At 44.3% G+C, this 12,718-nt stretch overlaps 1 protein-coding gene across 1 annotated transcript in view; it reads left to right on the top strand.

The window, feature by feature from the left end:
* LOC141147315 (protein mono-ADP-ribosyltransferase PARP14-like) overlaps positions 1–12,718 on the top strand; it is an 88,184-nt gene that overhangs the window by 69,546 nt on the left and 5,920 nt on the right. The window contains exons 15-16 of the mRNA XM_073634531.1: positions 1,935–2,077; positions 4,185–4,359. Of these exons, the coding sequence (XP_073490632.1) occupies positions 1,935–2,077; positions 4,185–4,359 (318 nt within the window). The remainder of the gene's footprint in view (positions 1–1,934; positions 2,078–4,184; positions 4,360–12,718) is intronic.

Raw genomic sequence — 12,718 nt, 5'->3', positions numbered from 1 at the left:
AAATGTTTTTTCTTGTCTTTCTTCATTTTCAAAAACAAATGAGAGCTGCAAAATACTCACCATGCCTCTCAGCAAATAGCTTGGGGTGTCTACTTTCCAAAATGGGGTCATTTGGGGGGGGGGGTTTGTGCCACCTGGGCATTCCATGGCCTCCGAAACTGTGATAGGCAGTGAAGAGTGAAATCAAAAATGTACACCCTTAGAAAGCCTGAAGGCGGTGATTGGTTTTCGGGGTCCCGTACGCGGCTAGGCTCCCAAAAAGTCCCACACATGTGGTATCCCCGTACTCAGGAGAAGCAGCAGAATGTATTTTGGGGTGCAATTCCACATATGCCCATGGCCTGTGTGAGCAATATATCATTTACTGACAACTTTTTGTAAATATTTTTTTTTTTTTTGTCATTATTCAATCACTTGGGACAAAAAAAATAAATATTCAATGGGTTCAACATGCCTCTCAGCAATTTCCTTGGGGTGTCTACTTTCCAAAATGGGGTCATTTGGGGGGTTTTGTACTGCCCTGCCATTTTAGCACCTCAAGAAATGACATAGGCAGTCATAAACTAAAAGCTGTGTAAATTACAGAAAATGTACCCTAGTTTGTAGACGCTATAACTTTTGCGCAAACCAATAAATATACGCTTATTGACATTTTTTTTACCAAAGACATGTGGCCGAATACATTTTGGCCTAAATGTATGACTAAAATTGAGTTTATTGGATTTTTTTTATAACAAAAAGTAGAAAATATCATTTTTTTTTTCAAAATTTTCGGTCTTTTTCCGTTTATAGCGCAAAAAATAAAAACTGCAGAGGTGATCAAATACCATCAAAAGAAAGCTCTATTTGTGGGAAGAAAAGGACGCAAATTTCGTTTGGGTACAGCATTGCATGACCGCGCAATTAGCAGTTAAAGCGACGCAGTGCCAAATTGGAAAAAGACCTCTGGTCCTTAGGCAGCATAATGGTCCGGGGCTCAAGTGGTTAAAGAATTTATATTTTACTTACTTGTTGGAGTTGTGCCCACAAAGTCTATGAACTATGGTTAAAACCCTGTTGTGATTTATATAAATAGATTCTAGGATGTGGCACTGTTGAATTAGTAGAGTTAATGGGCCATCATTATGTCTCCCAATGGTCATCCATTCAATTTATTCTTAAATTTAAAATGGCGCAGGCCATCTTATTTCAGCAACAAAATTGTATGGTGTATTGGATGGTGGCTATAATTTGTAAAAAGTAGCAGCCTCCCAGTAATATCAAAGTTAATGGTGACCCTATTGTTTCAACCACCTAGTAACAAATGATATCTTTAAGAGCATAAGTATCACCCTCTCAATGACACTAGACCCTTTAGGAGTGGTTATTGGTGGTCTTAATATTTTATCAGCAGGCTCTCAATAAGAATTGATCCTGTGATCCTATGCAAGCAGTTACAGGTACCTTGAGGGGTTGAGTAATGACCGTTCAGCAGCCGCTTACACCAAGCTCTCTTGGATTTCTTTCTGCATAGCGGACTCCTCTCAAGCAGCCATCTTCCTGATCGCACAGGCGTTAATGCAGGCCAGCCTAGATTTCTTGGACCTTGCCTCAGACCCCAGGAAAATTAGCTCAATAAATTCAATGGCAGCCAGATTTCTCTTCATCTATCATTTCTGGTGACACATCTGCCTGTCTATGGCTAGTTACCCATTCCTACATTGCAGGGACATGGAGGGAATGTGACAGCTTAGCATAGAATAGCTGAGATAAGGTGGATTATCTGCTTCACTGGAATGATTTGGTGGCTTTATCAGCTTCCAGAGAACAGAGACCTGAGTGTACATTAAACCAATCTTATTGGCTGCTATGTTAATGATTCCAGTGAAGTTGTGCACCAAGGTTTTACTTGTCTGGTTTCTCTTCGGGTCCTGACTGAACATTTTATCTTTCAGAGGGGGATTCTAATAGATTGCCGTCACACTGGAAGCCGATGGGTAAGACTCTTGTGATGGAAGTGGATGTTGCTCAGGGAACTCCTGAATACTCTGATGTACAGCAGAAATTCCAGACAAGCTGTGGAAACACAATACTGAAGGTAATGTTTCTAATACATTGGGAAGAAAGATGTCAGATGTCAGTAATAAAATTCTGAGTGACAGTGATGGTGTTCTGCTTATAGTGCGGGGACTGGACATACCAACATTGCATTGGAGATGGATGCTGAGTATGTTTTGTGAAGTAAAAGGATCCTCCGGGCAACACCATTGTTGGATGGTGCAAGATAAATGCCCAGTTAGAGGCTCCTCTGGTGACTTCTGATACAGGCTGGACAGATATAAAGTGATGATCTGGTAGAAGCTTGCCAAAAGTCCAGAAAGGCAGCAGCAAAAAGATGCAAGGATGCTGGACCTTTAAATCATGTCTCATGGCAACAGTAGAAAACATTACAACAGAATGGCAGGATGTACAGTCGGATAGCCAAGTAATCAAAGTTCAGCTCTGGATTCCAAAGCTTAGTTGAAGAGTATCTATAATCAGGCAATGAGCTGGGGGTAAATTTCTGACTCCGTAGCCAGGTGTGAAGGCCACATCTACTGCCAGTAGTCTAGTGCAGGGGTCTCCAAACTTTCTAGGCAAAAGGCCAGTTTACTGTCCTATAGGCTTTAGGGGGGCCGGACAGTGGCCAGTGGGAGTAGAAAATGCCCCAACATCAGTGCCCCGCTCATTGGTTTTGATGGAAGAAATAGTGCCCCATTGTTGATATCAATGAGAAGAATAGTGCCCCATTGATGGTGTCAGTAGGTGGAACAGAGCTCCATCGTTGGTGTCAGTTGGTAAAATAGTGTCCCAAGGGCCAGATAAAGGCAAGCAGAGGGCCACATCGTTTGGAGACCACTGGTCTAGTGCATGCACTATGTAGATTCCTACAGCAAAACAGCAGAAAGGGCAATTAGACTGCTCTAGGATGAAGTATCCACAAAAGGGCGTATAATCAGGTTTTAGGTTCAGGTTTGGTTATGACAGTATGGTGCAAAGAACTGGGGACTCCAATTACAGAATAATGACTGGCACTATGGAATGGGCAGACATAAACCTTCAATAGAATATTCCACCCATAACATCATGCTAGAGCAGTTTGATACTTGACCTCAATGTGTATGTGAGACAGCGCTGGACCAGTCTGCAGTCTGGTATCCATGGAGATGATCTGGGATACGTTGTCCTTCAATGTGGTCGATGAAGGTAAGACGTGGGTGAGCCTCGTTAGGGTCTGAGCTGCTGCCTCTCTGGTAGCAACCGAAATGTGCTCCTCAAGATAGATTCAGATGGGTGTAGCAGAAGGTTGTCACACTTTGGGCAATTATTAAAGATATATATTGAAATTCAGTCCACAAGTGATAAGTAGAGTCAAAGTGTTGGCTGTGATGGTTGGTGTGGTCAGGACTGACTCGGTTGAATTGATGATAGGCAACTCCTATCCTCATATTGATTAGTGGTTCCAAATTAATAATAACTACTGCAGTAGGGAACAGACACAAAAGATACGCTCAGCATCTTTGCAAATTACTGTTCTGCTTTATTATGACGCAATTGAAGGTTTTTATGCACATGATTACGTAGGTATCACATTAATATTACAATTGTACGTTTATGGTAACAAGGGGCGTTACATAGGCAGGCTTATTCTAATCAGGACTCAAAAGAATGTAAACATTTACTGAAAACATTATTAGTGCCGTGTGCACAGTGAGGGCAGAGTGCAATACATACAAAATACAATACAATTATATACAGAACTTACAAATTTCCATTACAGGACTGACCAGGAACCAGAGTTCAAATACAAAAGGAACCCTTTAAGTGCTGTAAAATGACATGCTGGTTCTACGTCATTTTACAGCACCTAAAGGGCTCTTAATAGGTTCAACCAGGTCAGTCCAAACCACACCAACCATCGAAGCCCTGAAGAAGGGGGAGGCATTTCCCTGAAACACGTTGGCATCACATATTTTTAACAAATATAATTTTAATAGCCTCAAGTGTGCTGACCTTCCATATTGAGAATGCCTATACACCCATCTGAATGATACTTGATCTGTCACTGTATTCATTATAGAATCCTCTCCTGTGTAATAGTTGGGAGCATTCTGTAGATTATTGGGAGAACATTGTATAATCTGAGCCTTTGTATGTCCTCCCAGATTCTGCGTGTACAGAACAGAGATCTCTGGCTCAACTACCAGATAAAGAAGCAGAACATCGACTCCAAGAATGGTTCCACCACCAATGAGAAAGAGCTTTTCCATGGGACTGACTTTGACTCCATCCAACATGTCAATCATAACGGATTCAACCGAAGCTATGCAGGGAGAAATGGTGAGAGATTTCAGAAAAAACAAAATAACATCTTAACAGCCAACTCTGTAATGTTAAAAAAAAGGTTCTGGATGTGTATGTAGACAGAGAGAATAGGAGGGGGCATTGATATCTGTAAGAACTAAGACTGTAGACTGATGATCCAGGGTGCGGCCGAGTGCCTTAGGGTAGGGGGTCCTCAACCCCTGGGCCGCAGACCGGTGGCAGTTCATGGCCTCTTTGCAGCTGGGCCTTGAAGGATGCACTGTAAGAGATGGGGCAGGCAAGCAGAGAGATGACATTATCTCTCACCACCTGCCCCACATTGATGCTGTTCCGCCCTCACTCTGGGATAGGACCTAGCAATTGCACAAGTGACAAGCTGCATCTGGTGGCAAGTGACAAGCTGCATCTGGTGGCAGGTGAAGTGGCCAATGACAAGCTGCATCTGGTGGCAGGCGACATGGCATCTGGTGGCAAGTGACAAGCTGCACCTGGTGGCAGGCGACATGACAAGTGACAAGCTGCATCTGGTGAGAGGCGATGTGGCAAGTGACAAGCTGCATCTGGTGGCAAGTGACAAGCTGCATCTGGTGAGAGGTGACGTGGCAAGTGACAAGCTGCACCAGGTGACAGGCGGCATGACAAGTGACAAGCTGCATCTGGTGAGAGGTGACGTGGCAAGTGACAAGCTGCACCTGGTGACAGGCGGCATGGCAAGCGACAAGCTGCATCTGGTGAGAGGCGACCTGGCAAGTGACAAGCTGCATTTAGTGGCAGGCGATGTGCCAAGTGACAAGTTGCACCTGGTGGCAGGCGACGTGACAAGTGACAAACTGCATCTGGTGGCAAGTGACAGGCTGCATCTGGTGGCAAGTGACAAGCTGCATCTGGTGGCAGGTGACGTGACAAGTGACAAAGCTGCATCTGGTGGCAAGTGACATGGCAAGTGACAAGCTGCATCTGGTGGCAAGTGACAAGCTGCATCTGGTGGCAGGTGACATGGTAAGTGGCAAGCTGCATCTGGTGGCAAGTGACAAGCTGTATCTGGTGGCTGGTGACGTGGTAAGTGACAAGCAGCATCTGGTGGCAAGTGACAAGCTGCACCTGGTGGCAGGCGACATGACAAGTGACAAGCTGCATCTAGTGAGAGGCGACGTGGCAAGTGACAAGCTGCACCTGGTGGCAGGTGATTTGGAAAGTGACAAGCTGCATGTGGTGGCAGGCAATGTGGCAAGTGACAAGTTGCATCTGGTGAGAGGTGACATGGCAAGTGACGAGCTGCATCTAGTGGCAGGCAATGTGGCAAGTGACAAGTTGCACCTGGTGGCAGGCGACGTGACAAGTGACAAACTGCATCTGGTGGCAAGTGACACGCTGCATCTGGTGGCAAGTGACAAGCAGCATCTGGTGGCAAGTGACAAGCTGCACCTGGTGGCAGGCGACATGACAAGTGACAAGCTGCAACTAGTGAGAGGCGACGTGGCAAGTGACAAGCTGCACCTGGTGGCAGGTGATTTGGAAAGTGACAAGCTGCATATGGTGGCAGGCAATGTGGCAAGTGACAAGCTGCATCTGGTGAGAGGTGACATGGCAAGTGACAAGCTGCATCTGGTGAGAGGTGACATGGCAAGTGACAAGCTGCATCTAGTGGCAGGCAATGTGGCAAGTGACAAGTTGCATCTGGTGGCAGACAACGTGGCAAGTCACAAGCTGCATCTGGTGGCAGGCGACGTGACAAGTGACAAGCTTCATCTGGTGGCAGGAGACGTGGTAAGTGACAAGCTGCATCTGGTGGCAAGTGACAAGCTGCATCTGGTGGCAGGCGACATGGTAAGTGAAAAGCTGCATCTGGTGGCAGGCGACGTGGCAAGTGTCAAGCTGCATCTGGTGGTAAGTGAAAAGCTGCATCTGGTGGCAGGCGACGTGGCAAGTGTCAAGCTGCATCTGGTGGCAAGTGACAAGCTGCATCTGGTGGCAGGCGACGTGGTAAATAACAAGCTGCAGCTGGTGGCAGGGGACATGGTAAATGACAAGCTGCATCTGGTGGCAGGGGACAGTGGCAAGTGACACACTCAGGGTTCCCACTAATTCTGATTCTGCATTATGGTGAGATGATTAAAGCGCTAACGCCAGCCATTGCCCCAGGAAATGGGCCCGCCCGCAAAACCTCACACCCCCCTGCTGGTCTTTGCCAAAATTTTCTTTCATGAAATGGGTCCCAAGTGCTAAAAAGGATGGGGACCACTGCCTTGGGGTATCAGAAAGGATTTTTTTACTGTTGCAGCAAATTGGATCACGTGGTGTAAAGGTTTTTGTCTTCGTCTCGAACAACTACAGGCTTCATGCTGGACACCAGAGCTGACTCTTCTATATACATATCTCCACCAGGCTTTTGTTGCGGTCTGTGTCCATGTTGGGGAAATGTCCTCTCACTTCCAGTCATAGGGACACCCTATCACTCCCAGACACATAGCTTTTTACCAGCAAGGGAATTTTGGGAATTCCCCCTCTTCAGATACTAATAAAAATCTTCAAATATGGGAAAAGGAAGAAAACGTCATGAGCATTTTGATAGTCTAGACAGAATTTATGAGTTGCAGAGTCTTAAGGAAAGGCCGATATGTTTTAGAGGTTCAGATGGCTCCTTCCTCGGGGCTTTAGTCTTTTAGCTGAAGGAAATCTGGGCACAAGCTGGATACCGAATACAATCCTTAAACCAATGACTGTAGAAGGCTACATATTAATATATATATTTTATGGATTGCATTTGGTATCCAGATTGTGACCAGATTCCCTTAAGCTAAAAATCTAAAGTCCTGATGAAGGGTCTCTTTAAACACCCAGAACCCCTTTGAGATTTCTCTGCAACTAATAACTATCGTACAGACCATCAAAAAGCTTGCAAAACTCTTTTGTCTTTCTATTTAAAGACTCTACCTCAAGGACCCAGCCATAGGCTGTGGCCCACTACAGCAGCATTTCTCAACCAGGGTGCCATTTGGGTCCATCAGGGGTGCCACATTCTGTCTGGTATTTTCACACAGTATAATGAGTTCCCATGGTGAAGAAGAAGAAACACATGAGGCTTATCCAGGGTGAGCAGCAGTCAGGACAGCCCTATCATTCAACACCCCAGACATCTCGGGTCTGGTGTTCTCTGTTGACATGTATGGTGTCATCATGCCCAGATCAATAAGGCTCTGTAAGGACCCCAGAAAGAAAGAGGTCTATGAGTCTGGAAAAGGATTTAAAAAATCACCAAATGATTTGAAATTGATCATTCCACAGTAATGAAAAGAATTTTCAAGTGGTGCAGATTACTTAACAATGGCTAGCCATAAGCCCAGCACATTAAACCCAAGAGCTGACCGCTTGATGCTAAATGAAGTCTTCAAGAACCCCAACAATTAATCCCAGAGTATTTAGATAGCTCTAACAAGAGTTGAAATCAAAGTGCACACATCTACAATCAGAAAGAGATTGCACCAATTTAAATTGAATTAGAGGTTTGTTAAAGTGGTTGTAAAGGCAGAAGGTGCATTCTATGCATTAGGATAAAAAACCTTCTGTGTGCAGCAGCCACCCCAGCACCCCCTAATTACTTACCTGAGCCCCATCTCTCTCCAGCGATGTCCACGAATGTCTAAGCCATCCGGGACACTCCTCCTGATTTGCTGAGACACAGCATCGGCACCATTGGTTCTTCCGGCTGTCAATCAAAGTCAGTCAGCCAACCAGGGGAGAAAGGGGGCGTAGCCACGTCTGAATGGATACACAGAGCTCTGACTCAGCTTGGGTGCCCCCATAGAGAACTGCTGGCTGAGGAGGCACTCGATAGGAGGGAGGAGCCAGGAGCAGCAAAGAGGGACCCGAGAAGAGGAGGATCCCGGCTGCTCTGTGCAAAACCAACTGCATAGAGGAGGGAAGTATAACATGTTTGTTATTTTTTGTTTTTTTTTAACACAAGCCTTTACAATCACTTTAAGAAAAAGAGGAAGGTTACAGTTTGCCATTGAACATAACAGACAAAGACCAGACTTTCCAGAACATGCTGAAGACTGATCCATCAAACACCAGACCTTCTGGAACAATGTGCTGAAGACTGATCCATCAAAGAATGGGCTTTTTAGAACTACATGCTGAAGACTGATCCATCAAGGACCAGACCTTCTAGAACAACAATATTGAAGACTGATCCATCAAAGAACAGACCTTCTGGAACAATGTACTGAAGACTGATCCATCAAAGACCAGACCTTCCAGAACAATGTGCTAACGACTGATCCATCTATAGCTTCCTCCTAAATATATTGCTAGGATTTTGGGGAAATTTAGCTTTAATGGCTCCTCTGCAGTCAGTGGAGCAGTTTGATTGCTTTGGGCTGTTCTGGATTTGACTGGCTGCAGGTTTGATTGTTTCCCCCTGTTTTCTTGAGGATTCTAGAATGTAGTGGGCTGGAAAAGGCAAATCAGCAGCCTGATTTTTTTTTTTTTTTATATTGTTCCCGCCAATCCCTGGGGGATTGTGCTCGGTAGGTAGCTGAAGTGTGCATAAATACTCTCAGGCATGGGCAGCCCTGTTCTTGTCCAGCAGAAGTTCCCAGCCTCAAGGGCTTCTGTACTTCTGGGCAGCTCAGCTGAAATTCTGCATATGCTTACTGAAGTCCTGGCTAGGTCAGAGCTGGGGGGGCTACTTCTGAGAATCTTTGGAACTAGCTGGAAGATTTCACTGGGAATTTGGTTTGGAGAATGTCATTGGGGAATGTCTTGCAGACATTGGAAGGAGACATACAGTTATCCAGGGACATTGTGAGTACAGACCTGAGACTGGGATTCTAGTGACTGTTCGCTGTTTTCCCTTTGTGCACACGTGCCAGTGGTTGCATTGACTGGGACAACTCCTACACAGTCTCAGTACTGCCCATTCTCTTGACTCCTGCTGTGAAGAATGTTCTAAGAAGCATAGATATAGTGGAGAGCATCCTCCTGTTACTGCATAGTGTTGCTAGGTGGCATTCAGGGCAGCCCTAGCATGAAATCAAAAAGGATTGGGTAGTGGCGCAGCCAGATAAGTATACAAGTGAATACAAAAGTCCATCAGGATTGTCCTTTGAGCTGAAAGCTCAATATGAAGGGAGAGCAGTCTGTATGTCAAGGCCAGTCTTGTAGGGGAAGTGGAAGCAAACTCCAAAACATGCGAAGAAAGAGAAAAACAGGCGCCTCTGAGTAAAGACTAACATTTATTGATACATGGGTGCAATATAGACTCAATGGGAAGATCCACTAGGCGGCTAGGGAAGGGTTAAGTGTGTCCTAGGGAGTGTTTCTAACTGGGGGGGGGGCTATGTGTGACATCACTGATCACCGCTCCCGATTACAGGGAGTTATGATCAGTGTCAGTGTCACTAGGCAGAATGGGGAGATGCTTGTTTACATCAGCATCTCTGCGTTCTTCAGCTCCGTGAGACAATCGCGGGTATGCCCGCGGACATCAAGTCCGCAGGACCCGCGGTCAGATTTATGGAGCTTGCGACGGGCGCGAACGCCGCCGGCGGCGCGCGTGATGGCATGTCGGCAAATTAAAAGGGATGTACAGGTACGCCCATTTGCCTGTCCGTGCCATTCTGCCGACGTACATCGGCATGCGCCGGTCGCTATGTGGTTAAGCCGTCCAGTCCAGAGGATCTCTGCCTTCACCTTGGTCACATCACAGAGACAATCGCCTGCATTCCTGTTTAAAGACTGGCTTTGCTGACATCCCTTCTGGCTCCAGATCCTGCTTGCTGTTTCACTACATTGATCCCTGACTTCTGGCTTGGCTGACTATCCGTTCCGGTTACTGAACTTTGCCTATGTTTTGACTACTTTTTGTTCTTTTTACTTTTATTATTAAACAAGTGTGATTTTACAGTACTTCTGTTTCGGCCTGATTTCTTGGTTTCTGACAGCTTGGCAATCGAAAAGGATTGAGAACGAGGCTTGAAGAGTAGCTGGAGCTCGATGGAACGCAGCGTGGGATGCGATGACCTTCCTGGCGTGCTAGTGACAAGGTTTCAGAGCATGCACACTGGACAGTCGTACACAGAGCGCCCTCCTTTCTCAAGATGCCCTTACATAGGCTAAAAAACAGCCATATATGTGCCTCAGTATACTGCCATCTTGTGGAGGGAATACTAATCTCTCTCCACCATATAAACAAATAACAATAAAGGATAAAACCCTTTAATATCAATACTGACAAAGGTGTAGGAATTGAGTATACATACATATAAAATGACTATATATATATATATATATATATATATATATATATATATATATATATATATATATATATATATATATATATATATATATATATATATATATATATATATATATACACACATTTTTTCTTTAAGTATAACCAGATGCTTTCACTTTAGCTGGGTACATGCACATATATATTTTTTAATAACATTTTTAATATTAATAATTTTTTTACACTTTTATTATCGCATTATCCATATATATATAATAATATATGATATGATAATGAAAGTGTAAAAAAATTATTATTAAAAATGTTATTAAAAAATATATATGTGCATGTACCCAGCTAAAGTGAAAGCATCTGGTTATACTTAAAGAAAAAATGAAAGATGACACTAAACTGATCTGATCATAAATCTAATGAAACATGAAAAATTAATTACCGTATATACTCGAGTATAAGCCGAGTTTTTTCAGCACATTTTTCTTTGTGCTGAAAATGCCCCCCTTGGCTTATACTCGAGTCAAGCACTTGACTGCTGAGGCGCAATAGGCTTAGGTCCCACTTAATGTAACACCAAGGGATCAAATCCCCCACCACCCTTGCCCTTTACTCCATTAAATAAGACACTTACAACCATTAGGTTGGAAAGGGCAAGGCCACAGCTTTATTAATTTCCAACACATAACATGTGAACATATTTAACCAGTGCCAGTGACAGTCGTACTGTGAGCACTTAACCAAAAGAGGGAAGTGGGGCCTGTCCTTACCATAAGTGCTGGACAGACAGCCTGCTTCCATATTTCCATCAAGGGCATAGCCCATTACAGCAACTTTAACTGCTGGCAAGGTCAAGAAAACCGCAGCAATCTGTGACATACCAAACATAGGAGAAAAGGGGGCAGGAGGGTGGGCAGCTATTCCAACAACTCTTCCGAAAGACCCAGAATTCCCTGAGGCACGATTTCCTGAGCTCAGGCCCATCCCATTCTATATGTCCAAACCAATCGTTCCCCTTGTCACGCACCTAGCAATGCCCCCATCAGTCAAGGCTCTCTTTCCCTAAGGAGGGGCTTCAAGAGGCCTTCATTTCTGCAGCAGAGAATGACATTTTCCAAACCGAATTTGGGGCCCCGCATCTCTGGCCCACTTGATGCTAGGAACCCCAAATTTGGTGTGCAAACCCAGTGGAACTAGCACTACAACATATCCAAATTCGGTTTGGAAAATGTCATTTTCTGCTGCAGAAAAGTGTCTCCTAGCACCAAGTGGCCCTGAGTGTATCTCAGGGCCACTTGGTGCTAGGAGCCCCAGCTTTAGATATGATGTAGTGCTAAATATAAATTGATCTCACACAGATATATAAAGTGCAATGATAAGCAGTAGTCAAAGTGCAATCTTCATAACAAGTGAAAATCATTAGGTGCAACGAGTAGTAGCTTTACCAAAAAGCATAAAAAGTCATAAAGAAAAAATATGCAAAAACTTAATAACAAGTGTCCAGTTCAGTGCAAAACACTGCAATTTAGTGAAAAACGGTAAATGAGTAAATAAGACAGTTCTCCAAAAAGAAATCAATAAATGTGTGAAAATCTTCCAGGGAGAATAAATAGTTCAGGGGAAATGGAGAGATAAATGTCCATAAAAGACTCCATAGATAGCTTCCTATAACATCAGTCTCACAGAACTCTCACCTCATGTATTAAAGTAAGTGTCATCAAAGAATAAATGAGACTCTCCATCGCATCCTATTATGTCCTTTTTCAGCTTTCATACACTAGTCCTGGGGTCAAGGATGGCTTCTCCAACTATAGGGGTCCTCTACTAAGCCATCCCAATGTTCTCCCGTAAAATGTATGAACAAAGTGAGATAAAAAAGGAACAAAGTGCCTCCAATAGTGTAGTATAGTTAAAACAGGATAAGGTGCGTTTATTGAGGGTTAATAGGGTGGACTCTTACATGGTAGACAGTTAAAACAAGCAAGGGAATTAAAACCGGCATGCAAATGGGCATTGTTGACCCTCTTTTCCACTTACAGTAGCTGTGCATTTCTCACCCTAGGCTTATACTCGAGTCAATACGTTTTCCCAGTTTTTTGTGGTAAAATTAGGTGCCTCGGCTTA

Source organism: Aquarana catesbeiana, linkage group LG06, assembly GCF_042186555.1.
Source record: "Aquarana catesbeiana isolate 2022-GZ linkage group LG06, ASM4218655v1, whole genome shotgun sequence".
NCBI lineage: Eukaryota > Metazoa > Chordata > Amphibia > Anura > Ranidae > Aquarana > Aquarana catesbeiana.
This window is presented reverse-complemented; position numbering and strand designations above follow the sequence as displayed.